Source organism: Citrus clementina, unplaced genomic scaffold, assembly GCF_000493195.1.
Source record: "Citrus clementina cultivar Clemenules unplaced genomic scaffold, Citrus_clementina_v1.0 scaffold_5, whole genome shotgun sequence".
NCBI lineage: Eukaryota > Viridiplantae > Streptophyta > Magnoliopsida > Sapindales > Rutaceae > Citrus > Citrus x clementina.
The window spans coordinates 39,133,402-39,156,152 of NW_006262201.1; the positions used below are offsets into that span (position 1 = coordinate 39,133,402).

General features: G+C 36.7%; 6 protein-coding genes across 8 annotated transcripts; 2 read left to right on the plus strand and 4 right to left on the minus strand.

The window, feature by feature from the left end:
* The first annotated feature begins 1,888 nt into the window (after positions 1-1,888).
* On the plus strand, positions 1,889-5,664 carry LOC18043011 (probable LRR receptor-like serine/threonine-protein kinase At1g34110). Its single transcript, XM_024184650.1, is given in 3 exon segments — positions 1,889-2,866; positions 2,869-5,031; positions 5,276-5,664. Coding segments are annotated over 3 exon segments (3,234 nt in total). The 5' UTR covers positions 1,889-2,178; the 3' UTR covers positions 5,659-5,664.
* A 671-nt stretch (positions 5,665-6,335) lies between these two features.
* Positions 6,336-10,362, minus strand: LOC18040446. Its single transcript, XM_006434478.2, has 2 exons — positions 9,619-10,362; positions 6,336-6,480 (listed from the first exon to the last, which is right to left on the minus strand). The coding sequence occupies exon 1, from the start codon at positions 10,171-10,173 to the stop codon at positions 9,625-9,627; it is 549 nt and encodes a 182-aa protein (XP_006434541.1). The 5' UTR covers positions 10,174-10,362; the 3' UTR covers positions 6,336-6,480; positions 9,619-9,624.
* Positions 10,363-11,062: 700 nt separating this feature from the next.
* Positions 11,063-11,680, plus strand: LOC18040447. Its single transcript, XM_006434479.2, has one exon. The coding sequence runs from the start codon at positions 11,084-11,086 to the stop codon at positions 11,495-11,497; it is 414 nt and encodes a 137-aa protein (XP_006434542.1). The 5' UTR covers positions 11,063-11,083; the 3' UTR covers positions 11,498-11,680.
* A 129-nt stretch (positions 11,681-11,809) lies between these two features.
* On the minus strand, positions 11,810-15,605 carry LOC18040448 (DEAD-box ATP-dependent RNA helicase 39). Its single transcript, XM_006434480.2, has 9 exons — positions 14,953-15,605; positions 14,240-14,335; positions 13,963-14,151; positions 13,694-13,834; positions 13,365-13,505; positions 13,122-13,264; positions 12,919-13,048; positions 12,754-12,802; positions 11,810-12,373 (listed from the first exon to the last, which is right to left on the minus strand). The coding sequence occupies exons 1-9, from the start codon at positions 15,490-15,492 to the stop codon at positions 11,889-11,891; spliced, it is 1,914 nt and encodes a 637-aa protein (XP_006434543.1). The 5' UTR covers positions 15,493-15,605; the 3' UTR covers positions 11,810-11,888.
* Positions 15,606-15,943: 338 nt separating this feature from the next.
* Positions 15,944-18,391, minus strand: LOC18041648 (DEAD-box ATP-dependent RNA helicase 39). Of its 3 annotated transcripts, none has more exons than XM_024184134.1 (5): positions 17,723-18,391; positions 17,220-17,309; positions 16,926-17,114; positions 16,520-16,729; positions 15,944-16,335 (listed from the first exon to the last, which is right to left on the minus strand). In XM_024184134.1, exons 1-5 carry the CDS (start codon positions 18,218-18,220, stop codon positions 16,150-16,152), a joined length of 1,173 nt encoding a protein of 390 aa, XP_024039902.1. In that variant the 5' UTR covers positions 18,221-18,391; the 3' UTR covers positions 15,944-16,149. The 3 variants fall into 3 exon arrangements, with proteins under 3 accessions (XP_024039902.1, XP_024039903.1, XP_024039901.1); XM_024184135.1 differs by having other exon boundaries at positions 16,589-16,729; positions 17,220-17,363; XM_024184133.1 differs by having other exon boundaries at positions 17,220-17,363.
* A 360-nt stretch (positions 18,392-18,751) lies between these two features.
* Positions 18,752-21,645, minus strand: LOC18041649 (hypoxanthine-guanine phosphoribosyltransferase). The gene is made up of 3 exons (XM_006434483.2): positions 21,184-21,645; positions 19,731-19,895; positions 18,752-19,115 (listed from the first exon to the last, which is right to left on the minus strand). The coding sequence occupies exons 1-3, from the start codon at positions 21,481-21,483 to the stop codon at positions 19,017-19,019; spliced, it is 564 nt and encodes a 187-aa protein (XP_006434546.1). The 5' UTR covers positions 21,484-21,645; the 3' UTR covers positions 18,752-19,016.
* Between the last annotated feature and the right edge of the window lie 1,106 nt (positions 21,646-22,751).

Consider the following 22,751-nt stretch of genomic DNA (forward strand, 5'->3'; position numbering starts at 1 on the left):
TCTAATAATATATTTTTCTTAATACATGATATTTTTATCGAATCATAAAATTTTAAAGATTACGAACAACATTAAATAAAAAGACTATGAATTTTCATTATTCGTTATAAATTATTTTATTATACACTAATATTTTTTTAGTGTCCAAGTATATTGGATATGCTCTGTCTTAAATCATCCACTCTCTTTTAAGGTCCTATTTGGGATTAAAGTGCTGTAGATTTTACAATTTTATAAAAAAAAATTTTAATTATCAAATAAAAATTAATAGTATGTAGTAAATATAAATTTTAAATAATAATTTTTATAAAATTATTAAAGATATAATAGATTTTTCATTATACAAGTAAAAAATCATATCAATATAGCTTATAAATTACAACAGTTAATATTTACCAAATATTTTAATACAACTATAACTTTTAAAATATAAGGGAAAATATCCACCGTCCACCTATTTTTTATACCTTTTTCAAAAATACACAATTCCTTCATTTTTTGGCTGGAATCCACCCAAAGTTACATTTTTTTTCACTTTTCCACTTCCGTTTGGAATCCGTTAAGAAAACTAACGAAAACTTTAAAAAATGACCATTTTACCCCCAAAACGAAAATTACAATTTCACCTTAAAAATTATAAAAAATAATTAGATTAAATCTAATTATTTTCCCCATCGGTCAATAAATAAATTAATTCCATAATCATCAAATGCATGTTTTTTTTTTAAATATATCTGTAATTAGAATGCTAAATTATAACAGTAGTATTAAAAATAGCCCAATCTCACAAATCATCAATTGAATTTAAGATAAGTAGAGTTTTATTATTAATTGAGTTATAATCTCTAGTAGTTAAGATTTTTTTGTACTTCATTAAAGTACCAATAATGATATTCATCATTAAATCTTATTATTTTTGGTATTTTTTAAGGTGAAATTGTAATTTTCGTTTTGGGGGTAAAATGGTCATTTTATTAAGTTTCCGTTAGTTTTCTTAACGGATTCCAAACGGAAGTGGAAAAATGAAAAAAAATATAACTTTAAGTGGATTCTAGCTAAAAAATGAAGGAATTATGTATTTTTAAAAAAGGTGTAAAAAATAGATGAACGGTAGATATTTTCCCAAAATATAATTACCCAACCTCAATTTCAAACTCACCTTACCTTCGCATCTTTTAAGTGCTGCATTGTTTAATGCACTAGTACGTGAATGCGAAAAGATAAAATAAAATTGAAGGACGCGCGTCAACCATGCTGGGAACCGGGGCCGTTGGATTAGGGATCATTGAGGGCCCATTCGGAGTGGAGACCCACTCTTTGGCTGCAGTCCATTCTGATCATGACACTTGTCAGGAAGCTGATGAATGTTGGTGAATTGGTGATATAAACAGCAAGCAACGCATTGAAACAGTCAACACTGCCCTTGCGGAAACGAGTCAAGCAGCTTCATTGCTTCTTCACTGGATGATAACTAATAAGGGCAACACGGGCCATTTAAAAAATAAATAAATAAAAGAAACAATGTGGCGCCCTAATCACTCAACCAAAAATCTTTAAAAATATTCGAAGTATTTAAACACAAAGCAGTGGGCAACTACACTCTATCACCACCCTCCAAGTCTTCTTAGTAACAAACAAACAAACAAAGCTGAACTAGCTCTCAAAACTCAAACACACAGCCACCTCCGGCCGCCGCCGCCACCGCCGCCACCACCACCATCACCACTTCCATATCATGTACAACATTTATGAAGTGCGATAAGCTGCCATATTTAGGCCACAAAGGCTGTCCAGTTTCATCATTATCTGTTGTTCAGCACTAGCTATCTAGAGGTAAAATTTTCTGGTTTGTTTTAATCTTTCGACTTAACTTTTTTGATAAATAAAATCCTTCATTAATGGATGATCTATGACATCCTTGAGAACGCTTTTGCCTTAGTTTTTTTTTCTGCACATGCAAACGGGGTTCAAGTTGTTCAACTCTGTAGTGTGAAGTTTAAGCATTCTTTAAAATCACCACCACCAGCCGAAAATTTAATCTCTTCTCACATGCATGTTGTCTCCTAGAGTGGACTTTCACTTTCATCATCATCACCATTACCAAGACCAGCATTTTCATCACAAATAACCTTCATTTTTATCTTAAATTTCACCATTTGAAACCATAACCTTTACCCCATGGCTCAAATGAAAAAAACACTCTTGTTTTTCTCATTCTTATTCTTGTTAACAATGTCAAACACTTTTGTTTCTTCACTCTCTCCTGATGGAGAAGCACTTCTTTCTCTAATCTCAGCCGCTGGCCCTTCTGCTAAAGCATCATCATCAATACTTTCTTCATGGAACCCTTCAAACTTGATTCCATGTTCATGGCAGGGCATTACTTGTTCTCCTCAAAACAGAGTTATTTCTCTGTCTCTCCCAAACACGTTCCTCAACCTTTCTGCTTTGCCTCCTCAGCTTTCGTCTTTGTCTTCTTTGCAACTCCTCAATCTCTCCTCAACAAATATCTCAGGCATAATCCCTCCTTCTTTTGGCCAACTAACTCATTTGCGCCTCTTGGACCTTTCCTCTAACTCTCTCTCGGGACCAATTCCTGAAGAGCTTGGCCAGCTCTCTTTGCTTCAGTTCCTTTTTTTAAATACCAATAGACTTTCAGGGAGCATTCCTCCTCAGCTTGCCAATCTTACTTCACTTCAAGTCCTTTGTTTGCAAGACAATCTGCTTAATGGCTCAATCCCATCTCAACTGGGTTCTTTAGTATCTTTACAACAATTTAGAATTGGCGGGAATCCTTACTTAACAGGTGAGATTCCTTCACAACTTGGGATGCTTACAAATCTGACCACATTTGGAGCTGCAGCCACCGCCTTTCTGGTGTTATACCACCCACATTTGGTAACTTAATCAATCTGCAGACATTAGCTCTTTATGATACTGAGGTTTTCGGATCAATTCCACCTGAAATTGGATTGTGTTCAGAGTTGAGGAATTTGTATCTGCATATGAACAAGCTTACTGGTTCAATACCATCCGAATTGGGTAAGTTGCAAAAGCTTACTAGTTTGCTTTTATGGGGCAATACGTTGTCTGGACCAATTCCAGCTGAGCTTTCCAATTGTTCAGCACTTGTTGTGCTTGATGCCTCTGCCAATGATCTTTCTGGTGAATTACCTGGTGACTTGGGGAAGCTTGTGCTTCTTGAGCAGCTTCATTTGTCTGATAATTTGCTTACCGGTTTGATTCCATGGCAGCTGAGTAATTGTTCAAGCTTAACTGCTCTTCAGCTTGACAAGAATCAATTTTCGGGTTCAATTCCATGGCAGATTGGTAACTTGAAATACTTGCAGAGTTTTTTCTTGTGGGGCAATTTAGTGTCTGGAACAATACCAGCCTCTTTTAGCAATTGCACAGAACTCTACGCACTTGATCTTTCGAGGAACAAGCTTGCAGGGTCCATTCCAGAGGAGATTTTCAGTTTGAAGAAGCTGAGCAAGCTTCTACTTTTAGGAAACTCATTATCAGGAGTTTTGCCACGAAGTGTTGCAAATTGTCAGTCATTAGTGAGATTGAGGCTTGGAGAAAACCAGCTTTCAGGGCAGATTCCGAAGGAGATAGGCCAATTGCAGAACTTGATATTTCTTGACTTGTACATGAACCATTTCTCTGGTGGTCTTCCTTCGGAGTTTGCCAATATTACAGTTATTGAGCTACTGGATGTTCACAATAACTACATTACTGGGGAAATTCCGTCTCAGTTAGGGGAGCTTGTGAATTTAGAGCAGCTTGATCTCAGCAGAAACAGCTTGACAGGTGTAATTCCTAGGAGTTTTGGAAACTTCAGTTACTTGAACAAGCTTATTCTCAACAACAATCTATTGACAGGGTCAATTCCAAAATCCATTAAAAATTTGGAGAAACTGACTCTGCTTGATTTGAGCTACAATAGCCTATCTGGTGAAATTCCACCAGAGATTGGTGATGTAACAAGCTTGACAATCAGTTTGGACTTGAGCTCAAATGCATTTACAGGAGAGCTTCCAGAGACAATGTCTAGCTTGAAACAGTTGCAGTCACTTGATATTTCGCATAATATGCTATATGGAAGAATCAAAGTCCTTGGTTCCCTTACAAGTCTCACATCCCTGAATATCTCCTTCAATAATTTTTCAGGTCCTATTCCTGTAACAACATTCTTTAGAACTCTATCATCGAATTCATATCTACAGAACCCTCATCTTTGTCAATCCACTGATGGGTCTACTTGTTCCTCAAGTCTCATTCGGAAAAATGGTTTGAAATCTGCCAAAACTATAGCTTTGATTGCTGTTATTTTGGCTTCAGTGACCATAGCCCTTCTTGCTTCATGGATTTTAGTTACACGAAATCATAGGTACAAGGTGGAGAAAGCTTCAGGAATGTCAACTCTACCACCGGGAGCTGAAGATTTCTCTTATCCATGGACTTTCATTCCCTTTCAAAAGCTCAACTTCACCATTGACAACATCCTGGAATGCCTAAAAGATGAAAATGTGATTGGCAAAGGCTGTTCGGGAGTCGTCTACAAGGCTGAGATGCCTAATGGTGAGTTGATTGCTGTGAAAAAGCTTTGGAAAACAAAAAGAGATGAAGAACCAGTGGACTCATTTGCAGCCGAAATTCAAATTCTCGGACATATTCGGCATAGAAACATCGTCAAGCTCCTAGGTTATTGTTCCAATAAAAGTGTTAAGCTTCTACTTTACAACTACATCTCGAATGGCAATCTACAACAGCTGTTGCAAGGGAATAGGAACTTGGACTGGGAAACTAGGTACAAGATTGCAGTTGGATCAGCACAGGGACTGGCTTATCTCCACCATGATTGTGTTCCAGCTATACTTCACAGAGATGTTAAGTGCAATAACATACTTCTCGATTCCAAGTATGAGGCTTATTTGGCAGATTTCGGATTGGCAAAGTTGATGAACTCTACAAATTACCACCATGCAATGTCTAGAGTAGCCGGTTCTTATGGTTATATCGCCCCAGGCAAGTATAAATTGCAAAGCATTGTTCTTTCTCTTCAAATTTGGATAGCTTTTCAGTTAGTTGTTTTAATGAAATTATAGTTGCATCCCTACAAATACCTGTGATGTTTCAAGAATTCATAATGTTCATTTTGATGATTGTGGCTTCAAGGAGTCATCTCTTAGAAATAATGGTTACTTATTTCCATTAATCTTTTTGATAAATCGTAATATCGACATCTAATATAATTCTGTGCTCAATGCAGAGTATGGATACACCATGAACATAACTGAGAAGAGTGATGTATATAGTTATGGTGTGGTTTTGCTTGAGATACTAAGTGGGCGTAGTGCCGTTCAGCCTCAGATAGGCGACGGACTACATATAGTTGAGTGGGTGAAAAAGAAAATGGGAAGCTTCGAACCAGCTGTATCGATACTGGACACTAAGCTCCAAGGCTTACCGGATCAAATGGTGCAAGAAATGCTTCAAACACTAGGCATTGCAATGTTTTGTGTGAACTCTTCGCCGGCAGAAAGACCAACAATGAAGGAAGTTGTTGCATTGTTAATGGAAGTGAAGAGTGCACCTGAAGAATTGGGCAAGACTTCACAACCTCTAATAAAACAGTCCGCAAATAAAAGTTGATTTCTTTATTTTTCATTTTGTAGTTCTTTCAAGGACATTAGTTATCGAGTTTCTTTCTCATCCCAAGATAAGAAAAGGAAGTGTTGTTACTGTGGGAAATTCAAGGTAGTGTCTTGGGTTTTCTTGTACAGTTTTAACTAGAATCATCAATGTACTCGACTTGCTTCATGTTTTATTTTGTGTTTTTGCCTTGTTTTGCTTATTTACATTTTCCCTCGTGCAACTTCGCCAGCATTTCTTGGTGGTCTTTCTCATTTGCTCGACATTTGCCTTACGGCGTTTTGTAGATTATAAATTCAGAATTATGCCACTGAACTTTAATTTCTTTTCTTGTAACAACACTTCCAAAATTTCCCACAATTTATGCCCGACTTTTTGAGTTGAATACGATTTGAGTGATTGTTGAATAACTTCAACCTTTTGGGTAACGTAGTTTCACTAACACGGCATCAGAGTCAGGATCCCATTTTCAATCCCTTAGTTCCCGCTTGGTTGCATCAGATCCACATCTATTTCACTCTTTAAGCAAATGCATGCATGCAAGCAAGATACTCAAAAGTTTGGCCAAGCAAGGGGTTACTTTTGGCCTGGAGTTCAGCTAATATTGTAAAAGTAATAGATGAAGAAGCAACAAAATCCCACGAAAAGAACATACATTCAAGTGGGGGCCAAAGCTGCATGGTAAAAGCAGACAGGCAAGAAACAGGCCATTCCGCCCCCCACTCTCCCACATGCCTAAATAGATAATAGATTTGTCTCCCCCACTTCTCAAAATTCTTCTTTACTTTGGTCCAATTGGTCCGCAACCCCTTTAAAGTTCTCCTGCAAAAGTTATGTTCAGAAAGAAGACCTATTAAGATAATGATCAACAATTCATTACCTCAACATACTACATCCTCTTCTTTTTTAAGTAGCATATCATTATAAATCAAATTCGTTCCGGACATTTGAATACTAAACATTTTTTTACCATTCAGTATAAGTCAAAATCCTCTATAATCCTGATATCAACGAAATTTGAACCATAAACCCCCGCACTCCAAAGTATATCTTACCAGCTGAACTAACCCGCACCAATACCCTCTTCCATTTCTATTTCTTTATTTTTTCAATTATAAAAGAAAAAAGGGAGAAGAGTCCAATCCAGTGTGCAGGTGCGGTGTCTCAAACTGACAGTGCCCGACACCGTAGAAAGAAAATCAAAGAAGTCAAGAACTGTGATTAGGATTCTCCTTTTGTAGTTTTGATAGTCAGAGAAACATGCAAGGACAAAGCAAAAGAGATCACGATAGCCTTGTTGAAGACATTTAAGTTTGTTCAGTTGTTTTGTTGCCTCCTCAAATAGGATTTTCCTACAGAATAGTTCCAAAGGAAATAAGGAATAAAGTGAGACATGGCATGATCAGTGAGCACCACACGAACTACCATTGCTTGCCTTTGTCAACAAAAAAAATTCACCCTCTTATTGCCATTTTGGCAATATAAAAGGAAAAGAATGCAACAATACCTAATGCAACTTTGTTATTTATTTTATTTTTTTTGAAAAGTACCTTTTGGTTAAAGTTGCAGAAATTGCATACATTCTCGGAGCTTGATGACTATTAACTAAATGATCAAAAGTAGAAACAGAACTTCAATGATGCCAAAAATGAACCAAAGAGGGGGATGGGGGTGGGGGGGGGTGCAAAAGCTTAAATGGGAAAGCAAAAGAAGAGGAGGCGAGTGAATGAAAATGAAAACTCAAGCCCTCCCAATATTTGATATGGTTCAATGGCCGAGCATCTTTATTTTATTTCTTGTCCCTTAAAGCCATATCAAACCATTTTCTTAATGTTCCTCTCATGGCCCAACCTTATTTGAAATCTTATCTCTTTCAGGAACAATACAAGCTTTTCTTCCCATGTTCAGCAATTCTCAATTTTCCTTCCACAATCATGATGCTAATTGTGGTTCTTGTTGAACTACCATGTTACTGAAACACCATTTTGCACTGCCACTGGTTTCTTTGTCCATATTCTTCTTGATATCGAATGATGATGATACGGTCCAAAAATCTAAATGCTGATTTCTTTTCGTGTTCATGCATCTTTTTGACTCACAACTTTTAATGGATTTAAAAATTTGCCATATTTTCAAAACACCCACTAGATATGGTTATTTTGCACAACATCCTTCATATTTTTCACCCACCTGTCCGTCATTTTCTCGGCATGAAAACATAGCATGCTGGAGAAATATTCAATTTTAAATTTAAAAGAAAAAAGAAAAGAAAAGAAAAGTTCCTAATTCACACCAGTAGTTGGCAAGCTAATTGCAGAATATGCATGGCTTGATGTTACCAAGATTCTAGTGAGTTTCTACACAATCTCATATTGCTAGTCGGATAACCTAGGAATGTGTATATGATTGAAAGAGTAGACGAGACAAAAATCCTATATCTTTAAAAAGAAGCTGCAAATTGGAGAGCTAATTTGCTCCAACTCATATGAAATGCATATAAATTATTGAAGTTCAAAGTTCTCCCTAGTAATCAAAACTAAGAGGTGTGGGTCTGTAGATCTTAAACTCGGTTTCAATAATTCATATGACAGGTTTTCAGATTTTGAAATGCAGTTCTGGTTCCCCTTTCCAGGTTGCTTCTCTGGCCAAACAGATAGCTACGAATATGCAGCATGATGTTACCATTTATATCATTGTGTCTTTAATAAATCAGAGTTCATCCAAATCTTCCTAGATAATCAGTTCAGACAACATATACTGAGTTGCAGTTGCAGATATGTGTCTAGGATCAATTTTAGCATCATTTAAAATACAGGGCTAGATTAACTCCACTACTTTAAGAGTACAAAGCACAGAAAAAGCATATTGCATGCAATTTTTTTCCAATCCCTTTCACAAATATGGAATAGAATCATTATTAACTCACAGTAGTATGAAAGACAAGAATAGGTGAAAGACAAGAATAGGTTAAATTTGTAGAAAAGTTTCACCAAATTATGTTTTGAACAATGGCCTTTACACAAATCCGAGTCATTATATGAGATATGACCGGTTCTAATATGTAACAAAGCTACTAACATACTTACCTGCTCTGCCAACCACAACACTGAAAAATATAAAATGACATTACTTCATGGCGATTTTACTACTTTGAGGACAGGACCAAGTTCCTTAGACTTCTGAAAAACTGAGGCAACATGTTACACATGTCTGCTTACACAGTATTCTGATTTGCATACAATGTTACGGTTCAGGCTGGCATGATTGCGAGAACTTCTGTCCGAGTTGGACACACGGCTAAAATTTTTGAGTTGTGTTTAAAGTGCAAATAATAACTCATTCCAAGGATTGCATGATAGAATTGATAGAATTGTTTTGCAGCAAAGAGAACTTATTCTACCTAATTGTTGACAAGGCACAAAATTTAAATTGATATTAAACACTCGGAATCCAATCAATAGATGCATGATGTGAATGCCTTAACCCATCAAATCATGCACTTGCAATATATATGAGAAAGCAGGTAGACACTTAGCTTAGCATAAAATCATCAACAATTGAGCTCATCTATATTTAGTTTATTCTCATCTAATCACACATAAAAACCAAGAAGAAAAAATATAGTTGGGGGAATGTTTGTCTTTACTTTTAATTAACAAATGACTATCAAATAAAATAAAATGTTGTGGAATGAAATCACCATATATGTTGAGTATAATTGGGTAGTAAACAAAGTACCAAACACTTTGGGTACCATATTTTCACTTTCAAAAATTTATTCAAAGCAAGGCAGTTACAAATAACTGCCCGAGTAATATACTAATATCAAGGTCCTAAGACATCAAGAAGCTCCGAATTCTCATAGCTCATTATTCAAGATCATCTGCAATGCACTACAATAAATTGTACCAATAATGCTTTATAATGAATGAGAAAACTAATGAAGATCCGATTTTTTACCATCACTCAGTCATCCAACTGCTGAAGCTCAGCCTTTAACTGCTCAATCTTGAGTCCCATAGACCTCTGTAAAGCTTCCTTTTCACTCTCCCTCAGCTTACACAACAGCCCATTAAACAAGTCCAAAACTTCCTTCACTGCAGCTCTAGCACACTCAGCTTCTTCATCAAAGTACACAGTCTCCTTTGATTCCATTGCCATCTCTATCTCCTCCCTCGCCTCTGCAAATTTGAGGTTTATCATGTCCACTTCCCCGTTGTAGTCAAACCCCTTCCCTGACTGAGCTCCCGACTCACTGGAGTAGCATCTTCTTGGGTTTTGATGAGACTTTACGAGGTGGGGTAACGGCTTCGAGTGTGGAAATGAATGCAGAGTTGAGAATGGGACAGAGTCGGGGCCGAGTTGAGTTGAGTTAGAGTTAGGGATAAGGACCGAGTTGAAAGCAAGTTGTTGAGTGATTAAATTGAGGGAAAATGGAGATGTGGGTTTTGGAGAAGATTGAAAAGCGTTCTTCAAAAGTGATTTTAAGAGTGAAATTTGGGAGCTTTTATTCATTTTTGGGTGTTAGGGTTTTTAACAGAGGAAGGATAATAAACAGAGATGACAAAAGAGGAAAGGAACATAAGCCTTGCCTTGGCATGAAGTTGAAAATTGAAATGTATGACTTGTCTACGACAGCCTCGTTTAACAAATAATTAACGTACGACATGTCTTTCAACAAACACTTCCCTGTAGACTCGTCCTAGAGGGAAAGCGATACGACTGCCCGTGACCTTGTAAATGCTGAATGAATGTTAAAATGTCACTAACACCTGTTTTCTTTTAAATGTTATGCTACGATTTGCTATATTGAACTGCTTTAAATCGGTTCTCAACTCTTTATAAATGCAGAATAAAATAATTAGATCAAGAGATCTCCAAAGTGACTGAGAGCTTCTATCAGCTTCAACGTTTATCTTTGCTTTAACCTGCCTATTGTTTAAAAGTAAAATCTGTATGGAAAACTTGTGGGTATATGATCCAAGTTAAAAGCATGATGGAAAATGTTGCAATTTTATATTTTACCTTTTCACATCAGGATAGGATTCGACTAAAATCAGACCAATCTGCAAGGGGGCAACAAAATTTGGCTATTTATTCATAATAATCAAAGTTAAAATTATTATAAACCAAAAAAAAAAAAAAAAACAAAGTTAAAATTTCTTTCAACTGTTCTTTTGTTTGCTTCCTAGGGAACGAAACTAGTTTTGGAATAGGTCCAACTGTCCCAGAACCAGAGTTGAACCGAATCATCAAAGAGAAATGGGCCAAGTAAAAAATTTTCGAACTAAATTTGTATTTACACTAACAAATCTATCAAACTCAACAAACCCATTTGTCAAGCGTTATATGAACTCCGTAGTCCACCTCCCAATGTCTCATTCTCACACAAACCAACCGAGCATCACCGAGATCAGAGTTCTCCATGGCTCGCCCGCTTCACTTCTCGCAGCCACCACCCGGCACGTCTCAGACAGCCCTAGCTGCCGTGTCGCTTCTCCTGTGCGTCGTTGCATTATTCGCATGTGCTTCTCATTCGCGGAAGTCACGTCGTTGGAGAGCTTGCTATGAGTTCCTGGAGCTAGAGGATGAACCTGTTATAGAGCTTAACAATGAAGTTATGCTGCAAAGTCCTACTGAATTCCAGGAATATCAACTCAAGGATGATGATCAAAGCGGGTTTAGTGGTGAACAACAGGGAGTTCCGATTTGGCAGAAGAACATAATCATGGGCGGAAAGTGTCAGTTGCCAGATTTTTCTGGTGTCATAATATACGACTCAGAGGGAAACGTGGTTACTCCTGCCAAGCCTCAGCTCCCTTTACTCACTTGGAAGTAAGAAGAGAGAATAAATAATCAACTAAAATTACAGATTCTGCTCTGGTGTTCAAAGTTCCTTAACCGGAAACACTTGACCAAGCAGAGTTAAAGTTCTCACGGCAAGTACTGAACCACACGAGTCTTAGTTCCGTTGGACTTTTACTTTCTTTGTTGAAATGAATGTAAAATCGATGCTTGTAAATCGAGAATGATCCTCTCTCCATATATTCAAATTTTATGCATTTGGCTACACACAGATTGCATAATTTGTCAACAGAAACTCGAGACTACTATTTCCATGATGATGGTAAAATACAGTAAACGAAACAACAAAAAGATTTTCATATGCAAAATTTTAAAATTAAATGGAGGAAAAATGGACAATGTATACTTGATTCGAAATGTTACAATCAACTGGGCCTCAATGATGCTTTCTTGTCAGAATATGAAGCCCTTCCCCTAAACCCAACAACACTCAGTTTTGAAGCTCCAGACTTCCCAGCACCCATCTTCCCACCCGAAGACGCTTTTCTGGAGCTGCTTGCAGGTGAGGATTTTCTGCTTCCAGTGAAGGTCTTCACTGGCTTTGATATCTTAACTGCTGCCTTGGAAGATTTTGCTGGAGTCGATGCTTTTCCAGATTTTGTTACCGAAGATTTTCTTCCTGAGGTCTGGGATGATTTCTCCAATGCAGCTTTAGTCTTGTTTTTCTGGCGCGACACTTTCATCAATTTAGCAGCAGTCTTCCCCTTCTGCTCAGTTATTCTAGTCCTGGCAACATCTCTTCGGACATTATCTTTAGTGAGAGCATCCAAGCTCTCATTCTTCCTTATTGCCTCCTCAATACGATCAGCTAACAACACGTCCTTTTTAGCCACCAGACTAGTCACTTTCCCTGAGAAGATAACAGAAGATGACAGGATAATGTAATATAACTGAGGAATTTAGCTCCGCAGTTCCAGATGTCAGAAGAAATGCACAGAATTTCAAAATTACTAGACTAGAGAAAAGTCACCGTGCAGCTAATCACAGGCAAATAATGGGCTTATCATGCAAATACTGAGCAGGATAGACAATGTAAACCCAAATAGTTCCATTGGGACACCACTGATTCACAAAGGAGGGACAGACACATTCAGATGGATTTACATGCAATACATTGTTAGAAGGAATTTGGCCAGCCAGAGCCGAGCACTATCCTTCATGTCTCATTCCAAATACTGAAACTTTCAGTTGTCATAAGAAAAGAATCTAAATTGACAAGAATTGGTGTACCTTTTGCACCCATGCGAGCAGTTCTCCCTGTGCGATGCAAGTAATCAATCTAAAAGGGCAAAAAAAAGTAGGATTTAAACTCCAAAGATTAAAAGAAGCAGAAATAGCAGTGGGGAAGGGGCAAAAATATTGGACAATCAACAAATTGACAACAGATATACTTACAGAGTTCAAGGGGAAATCAAACATGATAACATGATCTACATCCAAGTCCAGTCCTCTCGCAGCCAAGTCTGTGCAGACCAATGTGGGACAATCTCCATCTTCATTCTTAAATTTGTTGAGATTTTCAACCCTGGATTTAAAAGAAAAACAGTTGGCTCTCGTACAGACACTATAAAAGGAGATTATATATTGTATCATCTCACCTCTCTTGTGCTGGCACCTCACCGTGGTAATTAACAGTAGAAATCTGATTCTCATTCAGGAAGTGATCAACAGCACGACTAGAATTTAATGTGTTACAAAAAACCATCACCTTGTTTCCCTTAGACAAGCTTGGCTCAAGAACCTGCTCTCACAAAATTCTGATGTTACAACTACCAATATTCTCTAGTTCAAACAAATAGCCATGACTAAAATTAAAATACAAACAAACCACAAAGGCAGACCTGTAGCAATGCTTCCAGCTTGTTTTCAGACCCTGAAAGTTTGATGAAATCATGTCGAGCAGAAGCAATCTTTTTATGCAGTGTCGATGTTCGTAAATGTGCTATTCCTTGAAATTCCTCATCCACCAGCTTCTGCACTGCCTGAAGAAACTCAAGAATGCCAGTTATACAAGTAGTTTAAACTAAACCTTTATCAACAAACAAAAAAGTTCATTCATGACCATTGACATTGAGATTTCTGGAAACTACCATGTTTTGGCAAGTTTTGTGCATAACCCCATAAAACACATGCAGCAGTTCAGTAAGATACAAGGGCAAGAGACAGATACCTTTGTCATTGTTGCGCTAACCAATACAGTCTGGAATCCCTGGCCATTGGGTTTTGATGCCCGATTCTTTAATGGAGCAAGGAATTTACGTATGTCAGGACCAAATCCACGATCAAACATGGTGTCTGCTTCATCCAACACCTACTAAAAAAATTATTAAAACGATGAACTGCAGCCAAAGCAAGGCAATAGTACTTATAATAGCACAATAACTCAAATGGTCCTTGAAAAAGACTTAACTCTCAAGGCAGGACACCAGAAGAACTCACCAAGTATTTGATGTCACCATAAACCATGTTTCCATCCTCAATATGTTGAAGAATTCTACCAGGGGTCCCAACTACCATGTCAATAGGGTTATTTAATGAATCTTCCTGGGGTCTCAACCGGCCACCACCACTGACCATGGTAGATCTGAATCTTGCATGATGGCTAATGGATTTTGCTACACGAAAAACCTGCAAAAACCATTTTAACATTTTTAATTGCATCAATTTCACTACCTGTAATTGAGTTAGCTCCAATTTTAAATAACTATATAAAAACCTGCTCAGACAACTCCCTAGTGGGGCATAACACAACAGCACGTGGACGCCTGGGCTTCATTAGTACACCTAGCATTGCTTCATCATGTCTCAGCAACTGCAAATTCAAAAATTTCTACTGTGAAACTCTGATTCTGGCACAGGCAGTATGTAATCATATTCCAGATATCAGCAATCTTGAAAATCCAACTCAACAAATAAGATACATTTTGATGAATTTACATATCCCCAATCAAAAGGATGGGGTTTCTGAAAAGACACACAGAAAGCTACAGCATGTTACAGACACTAAAAAAAAAAAGTCAAAAGTTATATGAATCAAGCAAAAAAAGAAAAAGAAAAATGAAAAAACAAATAAAATTTACAATACAGTGTATATGTTTAGAAAGCTAACAAGAGACTCAAAACTCAATAAAACATCATCTTGGACTCATACCTCAATCTAACCTGAAAAGAAAAAATGGCAAAATCAAATTTGTCCCAAATAACACACAAATGAACCAAATGGAATCCCTTTTAGACGACCCACAAAGCAAAATGTAATCAAAACCCAAAATTGCTCAAATGACAGTAAAATGTGATAAAAAACCAAAGTTGCTCAAATAACACGCAAATGAATAAAAATGAATGTTTTGTAGCAGACCAAAAGTCAAAACTTGAGCCAAAATTCACAAAGCCAAACAAACAAATCATAAGACAGAAACAAAAATTTACCTGAACAAGAGGCAACATATAAGCTAAGGTCTTGCCAGAGCCAGTATGAGAACCCAAAACAACACTTTTGCCATCCAAAACAGCAGGAATCCCAATACACTGAATCTCAGTAGGAACTTCAATACCCATTTCTCTCACAGCCCCCATAATCTCCTCACTCAATCCCAACTCTTCAAAACTTCCCACACTCACAACCTTCTTCTTCTTCTTCTTCTCATCAAAGTCCTCACCTTTACCTTCCCTTGCAATAGAAGTCAGTGATTCTTGTGTTTTGGATTGCGGGGTTGTTTTGCTCGGGCCCTTAAGATGCCTAGCCCTCAGCCTATCAAGAAGAATCGAGTGCCTCACTTGTTCTGGACTTTCTGGTGGCTCAATGGTTGCGGTGGGTGCTGAAGTACTGCACAAGGATCTAAACCCCGGAAAAACCCTAAAACTGGGATTTTTAGGGAATTTGAGAAATGGGCGGTAGCGTTTGGCTGATGATAGCAAAGAGAGTGAGAGGATTGTTTTTGTTGTTGCTAACGCCATGGCATTTTGCATTTCTGCAGACAGCAGCGTGGCCTTATTTTTTGAGTTGTGTGATCCGGGGTTTTAGTCCTGTTGAGGTTTTTGGTTTTTTTTAGTTCATGAATTATTGAATTATCTGTGTTGGTTTTATCCGTTTTATTTATTTATAAATTTATTTGGGCATGTTGTTTGCTTGACGGAGCGAGACTGAGTTGGGCTGGAAATCTAGAATAGCATTTATGGCAGTAACTCTCTCTCGATAATCCATCACGAGGAGATTTAATTGATCAATCAATGAAACTTATAGTTTATTCTCATTTTACCAAAACAACAAGGATGTCAATGTAAATTGTTCATTTTCTAAAATTTCATTCAACGGTGGGTTGGTTTGGTTTCATCAGCCGAGTCCCTGTAATCGATACATGTCAAGCGGTCAACACTTTTTTATTTTTTAGTTTTTGGAAGTAGTCAAACACAGACAGACTATGCGAAACTTGCCACAAGTTTAAGATTTCATATTAAAAGTTTTATGTACATCATCGCATTTGTTTTAGCAACCCTTCATCCCTCCACACCCAAGTCAGAAACCCAAAACTGTTGTCGTGATCAAGCTGCTAGTTACTCCCCGGCCAGATGAAACATCTAAACCTATCTAACAAATAGAGGAATGAACCAAGCTGAACTGCAATCTCAAGATCCTGGTGCTGATAAATGAAGGGAATCCATAGCCTCGACTACTTTTTTCTTCAGGGCATCTTGAGATTCAGTGAGATCGAATACCTCTGCTTGGTCCATCTCGAGCAACATTGCAGTCACTTTTCCAGCATTATCACGCTCAAGACACTCCATAAGGGAAGATAGCTGTTCACCCAGCATCTGGAATTGTCAAATAGTAACAATAAACATGCAGTTTGACTAGATAATATTAGTTCAGAATTTTGTGAGGAATAGAAAAATTACAAGGCAATCTCTTAAGTTACATTCCTTGTAACTTACATCCAACAAAAATAATGCAAGAATGAGTAACATGCATGTGGGCCATGTGGGGCTAATGTCTTACTTTTGACTTGTTTTTTGTGGCATGAGTCAACATATCAAAACTCTCCAGAGAGTTAATGCATGTTTTTACCTCGGCAATTGCGGCTGTAACCAAAATGGTTTGAAATCCTTGGCCATTAGACTTCAATGCACTATCTTTTAATGGGTTCAAAATTTTGCTAATTTCAGGACCAAACCCACGATCAAACAAGGTGTCTGCCTCATCCAAAACCTATCAATAGATAATTGTCAACAATAAAGATAAAGGGAGTTTTCCATAAGAACATACAAGCATTTGCAATTCTCAAAATTCAAGAAAAACTATACATTGATGCAAGGCATCCGTGAAAAAATGACAGAGCATGGAAAGAACAGACAAGGACTTTCTGTATCATTGGAGAAACAAATTAGCATGACAGCTTACTCACCACATATCGGATGTCATCACAAGAAACATTTCTGTCCTCGATGTGTTGAAGAACTTCACTTGGGGTCGCAATCAGCATGCCAATAGGGGCATTTGACACGTCTTCCAGGGCTTTTGAGCTGACACCGCCATTCTCCATTGAAGAGTCCAATCGTGCACAATGACTGATAAACTTTGCCATGTGGAAACCCTTGCAAAGTCCATCGAAAGGTGATTTTCAGAAGTGAGCACACCCTGGTCTATATAAAATATAGATTCTCTAGAAAGTAAAAGAATAGAGAAGAGTGCAAGGCACCTGATCAGCGGATTCCTCTGTGGTACACAACACAATGGCTCGAGGATGCATAGGCTTCATAGGAAGCAATGCCTCATCTCTTCTCAGCATCTGCGTAATACCAACCAACTGTAAATGATGTTCTTCATCTAATTGAGAATACACCTATTAACAAGTCGTCAAAATAACCAATCCTATATTCCAATCAAGATCAGGACCAATGACAAATGAAAATCATTTTATAGCTTCAATAAACAGAAGAAAATATTTAAAGAAAAATTAATGTATTGATTTACGATGAAATTTGAAGAGAAATCAATCATTAAGAATTACAGAAAATAAAGATGTGGGTAGCCAGCAGGCAGCCGCAGAACATTACAGTTTTGGCAGGATCTCATAACTTAACACCCATAATTATATCAACTAAAATCAAAAGTTAGTTAATACAAAAAGTCGCAGCACCTCAAGCATACCCTATGAGACTTATTTTGAAAATTAAGAACCAACAAAAAATATGAAAATACCTGAACAAGAGGCAGCAAGTAAGCCAAAGTCCTACCAGAGCCAGACCCAGAGCTCAAAACAACAGACTTGCCATTCAAAACAGCCGGAATCCCAACACACTGAATCTCGCTTGGAACAAAAAGACCCATTTTCTCATCAACCTTTATCATCTCCGCCTTCAACCCCAGCTCTTGAAAACTTGACACGACTTCTGCATTAGACCCACTACTTTTCTCCCTCTCAGAAGCAATGTTTGATAGTTGTTGCTGTTCTGGTTGAGGTGGTGAAGGTTTGTTTTCTGGGTTGTTGGTTTTAGCAGAGCCTTTAAGCTTTCTGAGCTTGAAGTTTTCAAGAATGAAAGAGTCTTTTTCGGGTTTTGATGGAACTCGCTGTTGAGTTTCTTCGGTTGGGGTGGTGGTTTTGGTGGAGAGAGGCCTGATTACTGGAGAAGAGTTTATTTGTTTTACCGAGTAAAGGACTTTTGCCAGATTGACAAGTGATTTGCCTGTCCTCTTCATTTTTTTTTCTCTTTCTCAATTTTTGTGCTTCTGTTTGCTCTGTTTGTTCTTTGGCGCCTTCCAAGTATTTGATGAATTGTTCTTCGGTGGAGGGAGACAGAAGCATGAGATATCATATGCAGCTTTCATGGCCGTTGTTGGATCAAAATTATAGAATTAATTACCGACATAAATTTTTGATAATTTTATTAAAATAGGCAATCCTATTTATTTCCTCAGATTTCATCTTCAATTTTTTTTTTTTGGGTCAAAAGAGAAAAATTAAAAAAAAAATACACAAACATTGGTGGGTTTTGTTCCCAGCAACAGCCAGACCTCAACGTTGTAAAAATGGGCAACAAAACTCTCATTGTTTCATGGATTTGTTAGCTATTCTCTCTTATTTAAAACTCATTAACAAAATGCTCTTGAAGTTCAATTCTGAACGGTGAAATTAACTATTCTCTCTCTTTTTTTTGTTTTTTTTAAATCTTTTGCAATTTAGTAGAAGCTTGGCTTTGCGTGTGTACCAGATAGCTATAGGCACACAGCTACATGTTACTGCAGGTAAAATTGCTGGCGATAACCAGTCAGAATGGCTCGTCTTTCGAAAATGAGCTTGAAACATTATAAGTATATAACACCAATAACAATTTACCAAGCAAATGAAAAAACCATTCATCTTATCAGGAGAGCCTATTAGAACTGCATTTATCATCAATTACCAAATGCCAAGAATCTGTAGAAGTTGCAAAGAGTCTATATTTGTAGAATAAGTTTATTGACCGCCCTGTCAAAGAGCCAGTGACGGATAAAATTATTTGTAGCATTCAGGCTTCAACACTCCAACATAAGGCAGGTTCCTATATAATTCAGCAAAGTCCATTCCATAGCCCACAACGAAATAATCTGGACACTGCCAAACAAGCAAACAACTCAATCATATTTAAATCCCAAATAATGTCAGTCATCAGTCATGACCACAAATTACGAATAAATGAGATATGATGATAATAATTGTTATGAAGCTAAAGTAACATAGCTCTGCAGCCAAAACAGGCATGATAAAGGAAGGAATCCTAAAACTGTATTAGCTAGATCTAATAGGTTTTGAGGACCAAAATCTCAAGTATGATAACTAGTTTAGGAGTTGAATAGCACCATAATCCATATGGAGAATTTTCATCGGGAGAAGCATTTAGGATACTCATCTTAAATGCTAGCAGTGCGGCAAAATGCTGGCGGCAGGAACTTAATAACCTCATGTATTTTTTATCATTGTGAGCACTGAATAAAGATCTATTTGCAGTCAAGTTGGGAGGAAAAACATCTAATTCCATGATGTTTTGGACAAGCATTAGCACATTATTGACTTGCATATGTAACATGTTCAAATTATCTATTAAAAGAATGCCACATAAGTGTTGGTGGAGGTTACCAAATGACATATTTGTCTCAACATATGCGCAAGCGCATGCATCTCATGAAAACAGAAAACATGCTCATGTAGACAATTGCACACACATCTTACCTCAAATCCCCGATAGAACTTTCCTTCACCCACTAGCTCCACCTGAATCTTTCTTCTTGCTGGTTTATCAAGGAAAGTGCAGACTGAGACAGAAGATGCTCCTTTGGATACCAAGTTTGCAATAAGAGATGATAATGTGGTTCCTGTATCTACAATGTCCTCGACCTGAGAACAAAGGAATGTATGCATCTGTTATCATACAAAAAACCTGGATGTGATAAAAAGCCCTTGATAAAAAAAATGAGGAAAGAAGTACAAGCAAAGGAATGTATGCATCTGTTATTACACTGGAGAAAAATAATCTGAGGAACCCTTTTTCAAGAAAGTAATTTAAATACCCATATTGTACCTTGCTTTGCACATAACATGAGAAACTAAAAACTCAGCAATTTAATATCAAAAAGTCTCTAAAGAATGTACATCATAACTCACAAGTCGCAACTATATTTCCAGTCTTGACAAATCGAGTCCTAAATAATATGATACTATATTTTGGACAAAAGGGTAAAACTTGCCGGGTTTTCAACTTTATGTCAATTTGGTCGAATCAAGATTTGTACCGTGTAAAAATTCAAGTGATGTTTGGTAGTTAATATAGGGAAATTATCATTCATATACCTTATATTTGCTCTGTTATAAAAAATACTGCAATACTTTGAGGGTGTATCAATCGTCCACCTTTAGTTGACAAAATGTATCAGCCGACCACCAAACCGTTAATTGTCGTTTGAAAGTTAACGGAGTTACAGTGAATTGACGATTTTACCCTTGAAAATTATCACGTGTATACCCTTAAATTCTCTTTTTATCACTTGTATACTCTTAAATTATCACTTGTATCATATGAAAAGACCAAATTACCCTTCTGACGTCATCATACTTAAACGGCAACTAACAGTTTGGTGGTCAGCTGATACATTTTGTCAACTTAGGGTGGACGATTGATACACCCTCAAAGTGTTGTAGTATTTTTGATAATGGAGTAAACTAAGGATATACAAATGATAATTTCCCATTAATATAAAAACAAGACAAAAAAAGTAAATGGGTTAAATCTTCCACATACAGTATCACTGATGAAGGTTTTCTGTGATGAGATGAGTTTTACTGAGCATTGAATTATGGTCAGAATTATTTTAAATTTTCACTTTTTTCTATTTTTCTTACCTAAAATCTATGGATTTAGTACTTGGCAAAAACTCAGCACTAAAACACTGAATTCTAATGGATTCACTAAAACACATGGCCTAATCCAACTTAGCCACCGCGTCAGTTGACCACCATTTATCAAGAGTACGTTTACTCTTTAGAAATAAAATGCTAATAAATGCTACTGTATTCTGTATACAGTCTGACTGACGTGAAATGATATAACTGAATTAAACACTCAACTCAAAATTAAAATAATAAAATATGAATTAAAAATTTTATAAGTAGATTTGACGGGAAATACCAAGATTACGTGCTTGTCCTTAACATCGAGTTTCGAATCGAGGGAAAGAACAGGGGCTCCACTGGAGAGCGTACCGGAGCCGTAGGATTCAGCACGAATGAAATCAACGGAGATAGGGAGGTGAATATTTCTGACCAGGTCAGCCAAGAAGATAAACGCTCCGGTGGCGACACCCACGACAACAGGCGGCGGGGAAACGGAGTTGAAATCGTGGGTGATTTGGGCGGCAAGCTCCGTTACTCGGCGAGAAATTTGGTCCTGTGTCCAAAGCACCTTCTCTATGTGAGAGTCCATTGACATGATAAAGTGGGGAGACTGTTACTAAAAGTCTTGGGGCCTTTTGAAGTTTTTGGCAAATAATGGTTGTGATGAATGACGAATGATCGTCAAAAGGAGCACTAACTTGTAGTGGCTGTAGGCAGCGATTAATTATCGGATTGGATTGAGAATTTTGAAGAGTGTGAATTTTAAGATTAGAAGTGTAGAGTGAGAGTGGGAGTAAGTTATTTGCTTACATTAGAATGGAAGCATGAAATAGAGGTCAAAATTTAATTTATGTGTTTATTTTATTTTGGATTGAGAGTAAATAATTTCAAATTATAATTTTATCCTTATTTAAAAAATTATAATTTTTAATTATAAAACTAATAAAAAATATATTTAATGCATAATATTTATTTTATTATATTTGTAAATTTATTATAATTATTAATATTCTTAATTATGAACAATAAATTATTAATTTTAATATAAAATGAAACCTTATTTTATTTAATTTAATTATATTAAATTTATTATTATATAAAATAATCATATAATATTGTTTAGTACAAAATTAATATTTTCTTAGAATAAACTATTTATTATTATTAATATTAAATAAATATAGTATTATTATTTTTAAAATAAATACAATAATATTATATTTATTAATTCTCTATTAATATAATAATATTATTTTAAAATAATTTTAACTTATAATCAATACAAATTATTATTTAGTTAAATATAATATTATTATTCAAATAAATATAATAATATTATTTATTTTATTTTATTAATTATAAAATATTAAATTAAATTAAAAATAAAAGGGTAAAAAAGGGAGAGGTGGGAGTGGATTCCCACTCCCACCTCCCCCAATGGGAGTCCCACTCCCACTCCCACTCCCCACTCCAAAAATGAGTGAGACTCACAAAGTGAGATTCTTAATTCCTTCTCATTTTGAGGAAGTAAATATTAGAGTGGGAGAAATCCACACTCTTTATTTCTACTCTAGCAAGTAAACACAGCACTAAAGAAGACGATAAATGGGGACATGGGATGCCAGCATTTTTGGGTTACCATGAAATGAATGGTGATTGAACCGGAAGCCCAGTGGCCTTGCAAAATTTGGGCTCTTAAGCCCAAAATATTAAATCCTGAAAAGTGGCGCCAAAATTCAAAAAATTTCGGATAAAACGAAAAAAAAAAAACACAAAAAGCCAAAAGTCAAAAACTGATCGCAATCCTGTGGGCTGTGGTGCGGCGAAAAGCAGAAGACAATGGGGAGCAGGATGTTCATTGCG